Source organism: Mus pahari, chromosome 12 (genome assembly GCF_900095145.1).
Source record: "Mus pahari chromosome 12, PAHARI_EIJ_v1.1, whole genome shotgun sequence".
In the NCBI taxonomy this organism is placed as follows: Eukaryota; Metazoa; Chordata; class Mammalia; order Rodentia; family Muridae; genus Mus; species Mus pahari.
Window position 1 is genome coordinate 24396500 of NC_034601.1, and position 13618 is coordinate 24410117.

The 13618-nt window shown below is 43.8% G+C and overlaps 1 protein-coding gene across 3 annotated transcripts in view; it reads right to left on the reverse strand.

Moving 5' to 3' along the window:
* Atp13a5 (ATPase 13A5) overlaps nt 1-13618 on the reverse strand; it is a 133471-nt gene that overhangs the window by 37832 nt on the left and 82021 nt on the right. For all 3 annotated transcript variants that reach the window (XM_021209413.1, XM_021209412.1, XM_029544504.1), the window contains 4 exons: nt 12139-12256; nt 3180-3304; nt 2128-2288; nt 554-670 (listed from right to left, as the gene is read on the reverse strand). In XM_021209413.1, coding sequence (XP_021065072.1) covers nt 554-670; nt 2128-2288; nt 3180-3304; nt 12139-12256 — 521 coding nt within the window. The remainder of the gene's footprint in view (nt 1-553; nt 671-2127; nt 2289-3179; nt 3305-12138; nt 12257-13618) is intronic.

Sequence of the window (13618 nt, forward strand, 5' to 3'; positions counted from 1 at the left end):
GCCATGTGTCTCCACCACACTGACAGCGCAACCCTGTTCAGCACTATTTTAAAGCAGGATACACGGAGGACAAGATAACAAATGATTTTGAGAATGAACTGTGGTGCATTTTGTTGCCCTTCTGATGTGATTTAAGGCTCCAAACAGCAGGGGAATGGAGCTCTGCCTGATGCGGGCTAGTGGCTTTCAGAGACACTAACGTGCAGGTAGGGCTGATGTGTGGGTCTACTCTGAGGTGGTGTCAGGGAAGAGAAGAATGGAGGGAGGGAAGGAAGAAGGAATGGAGAAAAGGAGGGAGGGGGGAAGGAGGCTGAGCTTGGACTAGCCACAGGGTTGAGAGAATCTATCAGCACAGAAGTCTGAAGGGCCACAGTATATTATGTGTAGAGTCTGATGGATTTAGATAGGACCAGGAACCTCCTGCAAATTCCAGGTGCCTTCAGCGACACACATTCTCAAACCCAAGCCCTCCTCAGTGGCCCGTCCCCTTCCTAACTCTGCATTCCACTCACTTGAAGACCCAGACAAAGCGCCACGTTCCGTCAATACTTACTTGTGGCAGCATGCTGTAGAAATGATGAAATAACACTTGGTATGACTTCCCACTCATTGCAAAATGGTAACCTTTGCCGTCAGGTACAGAGCTGTTTCCGATGTCAATGTAGGTGTCCTGAAATCGAGAGGCACTGTTTCTGCATGGGCTAGTAAAGCAGTGCTGGCTTCCCGGTGACACATGGAAGGAAGTGAATGTGTGTGGCACAAAGAAATGAGCAAGCATCAGCAAGGGTGGAAAGGGTTGTTTGCCCATGGAACCTCAACCTTAACAGGAAGATGACAAGCAAAATGACCCCTGATATTACAGAACTCTATGATGCTCTGCCAGCTCGCATCCTTTCCTGTGATTGTCTCTTCATAGCAATGTGCCAACTGGGAGCCAGTGGGGGAGGGCAAGAACATCTCTATCCTTCCTCCTCATGTGCACTGTGCTCCCTAGGATCTTGTACCATTCATCGACTATTTCTTCACTTCAAGAAGGCATAGTTTTGTTCTCAGGACCTAGCTCTTTTTCTCCAGAAGAAAACTCTAACTTCTGTTGTGACCCCCTTCTAAAACAGGGAGCCCCATCCAGAGCCTCCTTCTCACCTACATCTCCTGCACCATTATCAAGCATTCCCAGACCCCTCCCTGCCTGCCACTTGTAGGCACCCCCCTCTGCTGAGCTCTACCTCTTGCTGACTGCCGGCTCAAGGGGACCCATTTGACGGCGTCCAGTGGTTCTTCCTGTCAGTCACCTATGATGAGTGAGCTTTATCAGCTCTCTTGAGATTTATCTCAACAGGCTTTACATTTCCATAGGACTGAATTTAAACAGTATAGGATGTGAATGAATTTGAGCACAGATAGCCTGCTTGTTAAATCAGTGAAGTCCCAGGGTTCTGTGATACAGGGATACACAGGTACTGTCTGAAGCAAGCAGGTTCACAGTGAAATGGATACTATGGAGCTGCAGAAGGCAGAGAGAGAACTGATGGTTTGTTTTTTTTTTTAACGTATGTAATTAGAGGTTATACACAAAACAACCCAGGGCTACTCTGTATACTTGCCGGTCTGTATGCTGCACCAAAGTCCCATGTCTATGTAACAACGTGAAAGGCTTTTCAGTCTGAAAGTAAGAAACACTTCTATAGGTCTTTACCAGAAGGGTCATGCTCTGGAGTGACATGGAAGTGAAGTTTCAGGCGATCTCGTTCCTGTTCTTGTCTGGGGAAGCTTTCTGGGAAACTCTACCCTTGCCAGCTTCCCAGCAAGGCACTGTGCAACACGGATGCCCGTGGATTTCTGTGGAACCTGAGATGGTGCTCTGGTGCTTCTCGTCTCCCTCCTATCCAGGGACTCGGACTCAGTTGCTGCGGCCTGCAGTAGGGCACTTGTAAACGCCCCTAGGTGATGATAATTTGTGACTGGATCTGTAAGATGCCACTGAAAACCCTCTGCATGGTGCCACACGCAAAGACACAGCCGAGGGATTGTTACTATGATGGTTTCCAGGATGCAGATGGTTGCTCCATACCGGGGCTGTGTTCCACCAACCCAGACCCAGCCGGAGGTCTTGGAACATCTGCTCACCTTCTTCCCAGAGCCTGGCTCTTGGGTCCCCACCAGCTGCCAGGTCACAGAAGCAGGAACAAGGTCTCCTGGCTCATTAGCCTCGACAATGATGACCTGGCTGCCCACGGGAATCATTTCAGAATTTTTAGCAACAGTGATGGCAGTTTGAAGATTGTCACCTAGATGACAAAGAGACAGTCACTGAAACTAAGATGTCTCTCCACCCGTTTGCTGTTAGTCATTGCATGCATTCTGTGGTTTCTTTGTTGTTTTATAACTATTTATCTTTCCTCCCACCCAAGTGTATGCCTCTAGTGAGCAAACACCAAGCCAACATCTCTCCCGCTGTGTGTTTCCTAACCACGCATAAATGAATGAAGAAATGTATGAGCTCTTCATGATTAATGTTGAGATAACAGATAGTGCTCAGTGGTGGACAAATGACACCAGGCTGAAGGCACAGTCCATCCTTGCGATTGGTCCTAAACACAAAAGCCTTGGAATGGGCACGTAACACAAGACAGAACACTGACAAGGTCACACTTAGGTTTGATTACCATGCACCATGCATGCGTGCGTGCGTACGTGCGTGCATGTGTTTGTGTGTGTGCGTGTGTGTGTGTGTGCATGTGTGTGCCTCTGTGTGTGTGTGTGTGTGTGTGTGTGTGTGTATCAGAGCTCCTTGATCTAGCCAGGCTGTCTGGACAGTAAACCCCCAGCATCCTTCAGTCTCCACCTCCCAGTGCAGAGATTGCAGGCGTGTGCCACCTCAGTCAGTCTGTTTTTAACCTAGGAGTTGACTATCCATCTGAACCCAGCTCTTAATGAGCAGCAAGCGCGTTACTGACTGCATTATCTCCCCAGCCTATGTATAAAGAGTTCTCCTTGCATGATCCTGGATAGGACACCACTACTGGGAAGAGAAGATACGGTCACTGCCTCAGAAAAGGCCGTTCCTGCTTGGGGTGCTGCAAGGTGATCAGGCCACACTTGCTGTCTGCGTCAGTCACATGGCCTTGGTCACTTCACCTTTCTTTTTGTTAACTGCTGGACTCTAGAAGCACGCATACCTGTAACCATCACGGTCCTGATGCGGGCCTCGCTCAGCTCCTTCAGCACTGGCCTTGTTTCCTTTTTCAAGCGATTCTCCATTATGAGAAGTCCCAGAAATGCCAACTCACACTCCACTTTCTCCCTTTGGGGTCGGGAGAAAATTGACATTTTTAAGGTGCAGCACTGTGGCATGCCCGTGGCTGATTGATTTCTTTTCTTTAGAACCTCTGTCTATGTTTTACTAATGGAATAGTGCACACCTTAAAAAGAAAGGAACTCAGGAGCGTATAATGAAAACCAGTTGTCTGCTGTCCATACCATCCCTTGTTCCCCTAAACCAGTCTCCTTCCATTATCAGCTACATTTAAAAATGCCGTTTTTGTCTTCCCGATCTTATTTTTTAATTGTTAACTATGTAATTTTTTTATCTCCAAATTCTTTCAAATCTTTTCCCTTGACCTTATATTTAAAAATGCAGACCTGTTTGACAATCACTGGGTGCGTTCTGCATGATGCTATCATTACTGCAGTGTCTTATGTTCAGATGATACCTATTATTAAATACTAAACAAACTATTTAATTTTTACATATGAAATGAATTAACAATTTCTTGCCAACTAGAACTGAAAACTCACTGGTTAATTCTGCTTACTGTGTGTACTGGCTAATTTTGTGTCAACTTGACACAGCTGGAGTTATCACAGAGAAAGGAGCTTTAGTTGAGGAAATGCCTCCATGAGATCCAGCTGTAAGGTATTTTCTCAATTAGTAATCAAGGGGGGAGGGCCCCTTGTGGGTGGTGCCATCTCTGGGCTGGGAGTCTTGGGAATCTATAAGAGAGCAGGCTGAGCAAGCCAGGTGAGGCAAGCCAGTAAAGAACGTCCCTCCATGGCTTCTGCATCAGCTCCTGCTTTCTGACCAGCTTGAGTTCCAGTCCTGCATCCTTTGGTGATCAACAGCAGTATGGAAATGAGCTTGGAAGATAATGTTGAGAGCAGTGCAGAAGATGGAGGCCTGGTGCAGAAGATGGAGGCCTGGCTTGTGAAATTTCAGAGAGAAAATTAAAGACTCTTTTCAAGGCCATTGCTATTTTGGATTGTGACAATTCTGTGGTTCTGGTTAGCTGGGGCTGAAGAATCAGCTGTGATTAACAAGATACCAGAACTACTAAAGCAAACCTTTGGATTACTGGGACTATTGATGCTGGTTAGCTGGAGCTAAGAAATTAGCGGTGATTAAGAAGAGACCAGCATCATTGAGGTGACATCTTCTGGGAAGTATTTTGTGAGAGCACAAAGAGGCTGTGTTCCAGAGATAGCCAAGGTTGTACTTTGTGCTGCAGCAGGACTTGGTAATGTGTAAGAGTCACCCAGGTGGTACTGGTTTTGAAGGCATGAAGGGGTCACACAGAGCAGCTGAGGCTTGGCACTGTGAGAGGCCATGGAAGACCATTGGTGAAGGTGCAGCCTCAGTTGCAGTTGATGGCCCAGGACTGAAGGTGTCATGCAGTGTTTTGGAAATACCAGTACCATGAGATGACCACCAAGAACAGCAGCAGTAGTGGAGTACAAGCATCTGGACCCTAGAGGACGAGGTGTGTGCTACAAAAGACAGGACTGGAGAAGTGACCCAAGCCCTTGGAGGAGCCCAGAAAATTTTGAGTTGGATCCCAGACATTGGATGGTTGGAATTTGATTTTGCTTTTGATTGTGACTGTGCCCTGATGCTTTTCCCTCTTGAAGGAAGTATTTTAGTGGAACCCACAGAGACTTTTAATTGTAAAGACTTTGGATTTTAAGAGAGATTGAAATTTTAAGAACTTGGGAAGACCGTGGGATTTTTAAAGTTATTTAAGATCTTGGGGATGAATAAGAACTAAGGGTTGAGGCTTACTAGTGATGTGTTTGTGTGTCAAGTTGACAAGGGGTCAATTGTACTGGCTAATTTTGTGTCAACTTGACACAGCTGGAGTTATCACAGAGAAAGGAGCTTTAGTTGAGGAAATGCCTCCATGAGATCCAGCTGTAAGGNATTTTCTCAATTAGTAATCAAGGGGGGAGGGCCCCTTGTGGGTGGTGCCATCTCTGGGCTGGGAGTCTTGGGAATCTATAAGAGAGCAGGCTGAGCAAGCCAGGTGAGGCAAGCCAGTAAAGAACGTCCCTCCATGGCTTCTGCATCAGCTCCTGCTTNCTGACCNGCTTGAGTTCCAGTCCTGCATCCTTTGGTGATCAACAGCAGTATGGAAGTGTAAGCGGAATAAACCCTTTCCTCCCCAACTTGCTTCTTGGTCATGATGTTGTGCAGGAATAGAAACCCTGACTAAGACACTGTGTATGTATGGACACAAATGTGTGGAAGGTACCTGTGTCCCCTTGTGTGTAGGGTGACTGTATGGGCAAGTGCACATGCATGTGTAGGCTCTGTCCACCTTTTATTTTCTTTGAAGATCCCTCACTGGAACTTGGGGCTTGTCTGTAAGTCTAGGCCAGTAATAATCAGAGATCTGTCTGGCTTTGCTCTTCAGTGTTGGGATAACAAACCAATATGACCTTTTTTGTGGTTGCTAAGGATTGAACTCAGGCCCTCATGCTTGTATGGCAAGCATTTTATCCACTGAGCTGTCTTTCTAGACTCTTTGATTGTTTTTGTTAGATTCATAAAGTGTTTTAAATACTTGATTGTTTTTGTTAGATCCATAAAGTGTTTTATTGAAGTAAAACTGTTACATGAAACCTGGACACCTTTAAAGTACACAATTATATAGGTTCAAACACAACTGTATAACTATACCATCTTCAAAAGAGGAAACACTCCAATCACCCTGAAGGTTTCCCTGCTCCCATTTTGTTCTTTTCTTTGTGATGAGAACATTTGAGATCCACTCTTCTAACACAACGGTAACTGGGCAACACACCACAGTGAGCAAGAGACAGTGTGCAACAGAGCAGACCTCCAGAGCATATCCACCTTGCAGAACTAAAACCTTCCCCCATGAACCTCCCTCTCCTTCCAGCCTAGAATAACTGCCACTTTACTCAATCTAGGAGTCAGTTTCAACTACTTGGTGCAAGCAGGATCAGGTGGTATTTCTCCTCCTCTGCTAGGTTTATTCCCATTAGCTTCCCATCTTCCACATTAGGACACATTGCCTCAGAGGCAGGATTTCATCACCTACTCCTTTTTCCAAATCTTGTCTCAAGTTTATTTATAAAATCAACATTGGGCAATGGCAATCTACAAGTATGTGTGTTTCCTTAGTCCATCGATCTTTACATTGGCAGATAGAAGCCTTTTATTATGGGACCTTTATAGAGGCCTGGGTACCGTTAGGAGCCCAAGCTGGAAATTTGGACTCTCCCTTAGTTTGAGCCTTGGGATTTGTTTGATAGAGCCTGTGACCCTTGGCCATGTAACCTCGAATCCACTTGCCAAGCTTGGAGCAAGCAATGGCAGCAGGATGGCTGAGTTTGTGGCTGGGGACCTTTCCCATCTTGGGCTTAACCTCGTTAGGCGTCACAAGGGCCTTGAAGGCCTCTGCATGCACAATCATCGCCTTTACATCATTTGTCTGCATCTTCTTTGGGGCTTTCCTGCTGTGCTTGTTAGCAATATACATGTTGCTAAGGAACTTGGGGTTGACCCCATTGCGCCATTCATACCTTTGTGACTGTGGCTTCTTAATGCCATTTCTGTTTTTTGGGGATAGGTTGTGTGTGATGTGGTTCTTGGACTTGGCCATCTCTGCACAGTAGCCTGTGGCTCCCTGGATTCCCTTGTCTTTAAAGGTTAAATGGTATCCAATAGCATGTATATACTATATTTTCTATATTAATTAATTGATGGAGAGTAAGGCTGTTTCTAAATTGTGGTTATCATCAACAATGCTGTGAAGCATGTGGGATTTGTGGTGTCCTCTTGAGATGCTGGCTTCAATTCCTTTATGTCCAAAAGTAGGATTAGGAGGTTGCTGGATCCTAAGTATGTTGTCTTTGTAACTCATTTCAGAACCTTCACTCTGTTTTCCACAGAAGTTACATAATTTCCCACTCCCATTACTAGTGGGATAAATTTCGATGTCTCTACACCTTCAACACTTTAGTCAGCCATCCTTGTCCTCCTCCTCTTCTTCCTCCTTCTCCACCTTTAGACTCACTAAGGTGTGAGTGTTTTATCTGCATGTATATATGTGCACACCATGTGTACGTGATTCCAGGGAAACCAGATGATAGTGAGATGGGGTCAGATCACCTTGGAACTGTAGTTATAGTTGGCTGTGAGCTGGTATGTAGTGCTAGGAACTGATTCTGCAGGGGCAGCAAGTGCTCTTAGCCATTGAGACATCTCTTTGGTCTCTAATCAGCAATCTTACTAGGCAGGCAATGATCTCATTGTGGTTTTGCTTTTCATTTAATTTCACCATTGATTGGTAAATTTCAATGCCCTTTTATGCACTTTATGCTTGCTATATGTGTATCAAGTGTCTTAGACAAGTGTCTCCTTTTACCATTTAAAAATCAGATTTACTGTTTTTATTGTGAAATTGTGCTCTTTATGAATGTAAATATTAATTTCCTTTTAAAGTAGGTTGCTAGAGAAAGACATGGTTCATTCCTGTGCTCTTCGCTTACTGGTGGCTGCCATATGAACCTCTCTGCCTCCCAAGCCAGCACAGTAGATAGAAGTACTCTCCTCTTCTTCACCTGCCGTCAAGTGTCTAAAATCCCTCTGAAACTGGGAACCAGAATAAAGTCTTCTGCCCCACCATTATTTCTATAGGTATGGGGTCAGAGCAATGCAATGGTAATCAATACAACATGTATACAAAGATCAACTGGAGATGGATAGGAAATGTCAATGTAAGACTGAAAATGGAAACTCTAAGAAGAAATTACAAGGGGACATTCCCTTGGGATCAGTTTTGACAACAATTTTATGGATGTGACACCAAGCAATGGGCACAATGGCAAAAAACAAATGAGTATATTTGTTTCTACTACAGCTTACCCCCTCAGTCAGGCGACCAGGCATGTGGTGGGTCTCTTACTGACACTACATCATCAGCAATGGCACCCAATGCCTCATCCTTCAGTGCTCAGACTCTGATGAGGTCTTCTTGCCTCTTAGCTACTCACATCTTTGTTCAAATGCTTCTCCTCAGAGGACGTCTTTGGCCTTTTTATGTAGAACATCAATGTGTAGCTTGAAAAGTTCTTCCCATCTAATTCATTCCTCCCCTCTAAGATATTTAAGAGCCACTGATGAGACAATTTAGTATAGATTTATTTTATTTTCTATTTTCCCCAATTAAGATATGAAATTCTTGGGATCAAGGAATTAATTTCGTTCATTTCTATAGCCCCTGAACATCTAATACAGACTGAAAATTAGTAGATATCTGATACACTAAGAATGGATTAGGGCTTAAGGAAGTTTTTCTTCTGTCATTCTATTTTGGGTGATTTTCTAAGATATTTCAAGAAACTTTGAATTTCCTCTGGTGACTCCAGTTTTCAAGAAACTTCTTTTCCTGACTGAAAAAAATTGCTAAATTTTATCCTGATAAAAATCAAAACAATATTATCTTACCCTGTTGAAGAATAACAGCTACACAATAAGAAGCATTTTGGATTCCTGATATCTCTTGGGAGATTCTTGTAATGGATGGGAAGACAGCAGAGTTTGTGGATTTTTGTGTACTTCTATTAATGTTTATTTCCCCACTGGCTCTTCAGTGAGAATACAGCTGTGCTTGTATGTGGCAGCTGGGGCTCTCCACGTTCTATCACTAGCTTTGTGAATTTTTGGTTCGCTCATGACCTTAATACTGTTATTCAAATTTGTGTCTGAGAAATTATAACATCCTATGTGTAATGAATCTTCTGCTTGTTCAAGAATAGCCAGTGCCTTGTGCGTTAAATCTGAGGATGTTATTATATGTTTGAATGAGCTTTATGATTCTATTTCAAAGACAAAAAATGACATGTCAGAAAAGCTCCTTGGAGTTGACCCACTCCTACAATTTATAGATGGGGAAACAGGTACCATGTAAGGTACCAATTATCTTTGTAAGACATAGCCTGAAGATAGTAATATTTAACCAAATACATTGGTACTTGAATACGACTGCTAAGAGTCAGCTATATAACTAAACATCTCTCAAATTCCTGAACAGAATGCCAGTGGCTCAGGCTCTAAGATCAATGACTGATAAATGTGACTTCATGAAAGTGAAAAGTTTCTGTAAGGCAAAAGACACTGCCAATAGGATAAAATAGCAAAAGATATTCACTAACCCTATACTGACGAAGGCCAATATTCAAAATATATAAGGAACTCAAGACGTGAGACTCTATCAACCAAAATAGCCCAATTAAAAACCTGGATGCAGAGCTAAACAAAGAATTCTCAACAGAGGAATCTCAAATGTCCAAGAAGCACTTAAAGAAATGTTGAACATCCTTAGTCATCAGGGAGATGCAAATCAGAACAACCCTAAGATTCCAGCTTATACCAATCAGAATTGCTAAGATCAAAAACGCAAGCAACACCACATGCTGACAAGGATATGGAGACAGAAAACACTCCCCTATTGCTGATGGGATTGCAAACTGGTACAACCACACTGGAAATCAATCTGGCAATTCCTTAAAAAGTTGGAAATAGTTCTATCTGAAGACACAGCTGTACCATTCATGGGCATATACCCAAAAGATGTTCCACCATACAAGGACATGTGTTCCATTATGTTCATAGCAGCTCTTTATTCATAAAAGCCAGAAACTGGAAGCAACCCAGATGTCCCTCAACCAAAGAATGGATATAGAAAGTATGATTAATTTACATAATGGAATATTATTCAGCTGTCAAATCAAAACAAGAACATCATGGATGAACTTTGCAGGCAAATGAATGGAACTAGAAAATATCATCCTGAGTGAGGTAACTCAAACCCAAAAGGTTACCCATGATATGTACTCACTGATAAGTGGATATTAGCTAAAAAGTACAAGACACCCATGACCCAAAAGAAGTTAAACAAGAAGGAAGGCCCATGTGAGGAAACTTGAATCTCACTTAGAAGGGAGAATAAAATAGTATTAAGAGACAGAAGGAGGGAACTGGATAGGAGAGGGGATGGGGCAGGGAATGGGGTACAGATCAGGATCAGGTATGGAGAAAGACAAGAGAGAGGGCCACTGGGTCAGGAGAATGAATGGAAATCTGTCACTGCTGAAGGTGTGAGTGAGTGAAGGGAATCTATAGGAGGCTTCCAGGAATCAATGTGGGTGACCTTAGCTCGAGTGCTTAAGAGTGGAAACTGGCTGGGCGTGGTGGTGCACACCTTTAATCCCAGCACTCGGGAGGCAGAGGCAGGCGGATTTCTGAGTTCGAGGCCAGCCTGGTCTACAGAGTGTGTCCACTACAGAGTGTTCAGCCAGGGTTACACAGAGAAGCCCTGTCTTGAAAAACCAAAAAAAAAAAAAAAAAAGAGTGGAAACTGAAGAGGCCACCTCCTATAGCTAGGTATGACCCCCAGTGGAGTGATAGGGATACCAACCCACTCACAAAACTTTAGTCCCAAAGTCTGTTCTGTCTAAAAGAAATGCAGGGGCAAAAATTGAGCAGAGACTGAAGGAATGGCCAACCAATAACTGGCCCAACTTGAGACCCATCCCATGGGCAAGCACTAATCCCTGACACTACTAATGATCCTCTGTTGTGCTTGCAGACAGGAGCCTAGGATAATTGTCCCCTGAGAGGCTCTACCTAGCAGCTGACTAAAACAGATGCAAATACCTATAGCCAAACATTGGATGGAGGTCACGGACTCTTATGGAAGAGTTGGATGAAGAACTGAAGGCCCTGAAGGGGATAGGAACGCCACAGAAAGTTGGACAACTAATCTGTATCGCTGGGAGCTCTCAGAGACTGAGCTACCAACCAAAGAGCATACATGGGCTGGACCGAGGCCTGCAGAGCATATGTAGCAGATGTGCAGCTCAGTCACCATGTGGGCCCTCCAACAACTGGACCAGGGCCTCTCCCTAAAACTGTAGCCAGAATTTCCCAACAGAGTTGCCTTGTCTGCCCTCAGTGAGAGAGGATGCACCTAATCCTGCAGAGACTTGATGTGCCAGGGTGGGGAGATATCGGGGAACACACCCTCTCAAAAGAGAAGGGAAGGGGAATGGGAAGAGGGACTTTGTGAGGGGGGACCAGGAGGGAATAGCATTTGGGATGTAAACAAATAAATAAATAAAAATAAATAAAGCAAACTCTGAAAAAGTGAAAGAAAAAAGAAATGAAAATCTCTGAATTAGAAATATAAATTTAATATATTAAATATAAGGACTATATGGACTATCACTTACTTAGTTTTTCTGTTTTTGTTTTTTTTAAAAAAAAACATATATCACTTAAAAGGAAACCCTAAAAGTTGAAAGAAAGCAGTGAATAGATTATTCTCTAAGGAGGGCAATTTATCCCTTTAATGTAATTAAAAATATTGAGTTTTACTTCTTATATGGAATTCAATTTGCACCCACTACCTCTCAGATTTGAGGGAAATGAAATACCCAGACCTGAAAAATCCAGAAATAAAAAAGGATTCTGGAAACCTTCCAAATATGGGACCTTCAAGCAAGTCTGCCGCATGGTGTTCAGAGTTGGGATGAGAATTCACAGTTAGGAAGGGACAAAGCCTAAGACTAAGATGAGCACTCTGTAGACCAGGGCATTGGTTAGATGTGGGGTCTGGGAAATCTCAGCTGCTATATTTGCTTTGTCACAAGCAACCATGTGATCCGAGCAAGTCCTGCCCACAGCTGCCCATCTCCAAACCAGAGGACAGGATGAGATCAGTTCTCTGACTCCAAGAACTCCCTGGTGATGTGAGCTGTCTGTCAGTCCAGCCCCAGCGCTTTCTCCCTTCGTGTACAAAGGCCTTCCCTTAGTGCTGATTTCCAATTCCTTACCTTGCTAGATGGTCCACATCTGAAAGCTTCTCCATCTTTAGGGTTTTGTGGGCAAGAGCAATGACTCGGAAGCCTTGCACTGTGTAATTCCTCAGCTCCTGTGGGAAGTTCTTAGGCACTGTGAGAAGAGACAGGGGAGGTAAGTGTAAGATCACATTGAAGTCTATCCAGCACCTATGCAACTATAGGATGTCTTAACTGTGCCTCATCATTCACTTCACAAAAACTCTTTACCACAAAACAGACACAGGTCACAGACAGCTTCATGTTACTCCGATGAGGAAGGAAAGATGCTAAAACTACCCTGTTCATCAGCTGTGCTACACACCAATTCTCTGCCCTAAACTATGTTAAAACCTAATCTCTATTGTGACTGTATTTTGAACCTAGGTCTTTGGGAAGTAATTAACTCATGAAGGTGAGTCTCCCATGAGTGGGATTAAAACAAAGGAAAGTATAAGAGATGGTCTGTCCTCACCAGGATACAGCAGCAAAGCAGGCAGCTACAAGCCAGGAAGCAAGTCTCCAGCAGGAGCCAAATTATTTAGCATCATAAACTTGGACATCTCAGCATCCAAAACTATGAGAAATGGAGTCCTGTCATTTAAGCTCCCCTCTCCCAAGCCATTTTAATACAGCAGCTCCCTTAAGATGAATTTGACCACTGTCTAATATACTGATTGGATTCACCAAGGACAGACCTCAGGACTGTGTCTTCTCGAATAAACTCGGACAAATAGCCAATCTTGCAGATTAGGGTTGATAATGCTCAGGCTCCATGCAATGAACTGCTTGCTTTCGTCAATAAAGTTTTATTGTCAATAAAGTTTTAAGCTGCACTCACTCATTTGTTTATTATCCATGATTGCTTTGTGGCCACAGTGGTAGAGTCAGTTAGCTGGAACAGATACTGTGTGGCCAGAGAGGCCTGAAACATGCATAGAGTGACTCTTTGCAGAAATATTTGCTGGTTCCTTGTGTTTGCATGTGTGCATGTGCATATGTTTGCACACATGTGTGTACAGATATGTGTGTGCGTGTGTGTGTACAGGAATGTGTGTACTACTGTATATTTATGGATGTCCTCTTTCCTCATTGCATTGAGACAACATCTTTTTCCTTTGGTTTGCTGCTGCATAGGCCAGTCTGGTCATCCTGCAAGCTGCTGGTGATCTACCAGTCCCTGCCTCCCATCTCCAGGTAGGTGTTCACTGACGTTACAGAGGCATAGAGAACACATCTAGCTTTTAAAAGTCAGTTCTGGAGATCTAAACTCGGGTTGTCAGGCTGAGGCAGCCAGTGTTTTACCCACTGAGCCACATCCCTTGTTCACATCCTGCTTTACAAGGCTGGTGACACAACACAGCACTTACATGTTTTGGCGTGACTATGTTTTTGTATTTACAAAAATTTTTTTTTGGCATCTAATGTGCCTGTGTGAGAGCATCAGATGAGAGCTGAAGGTCGGCATAGCGGTGGC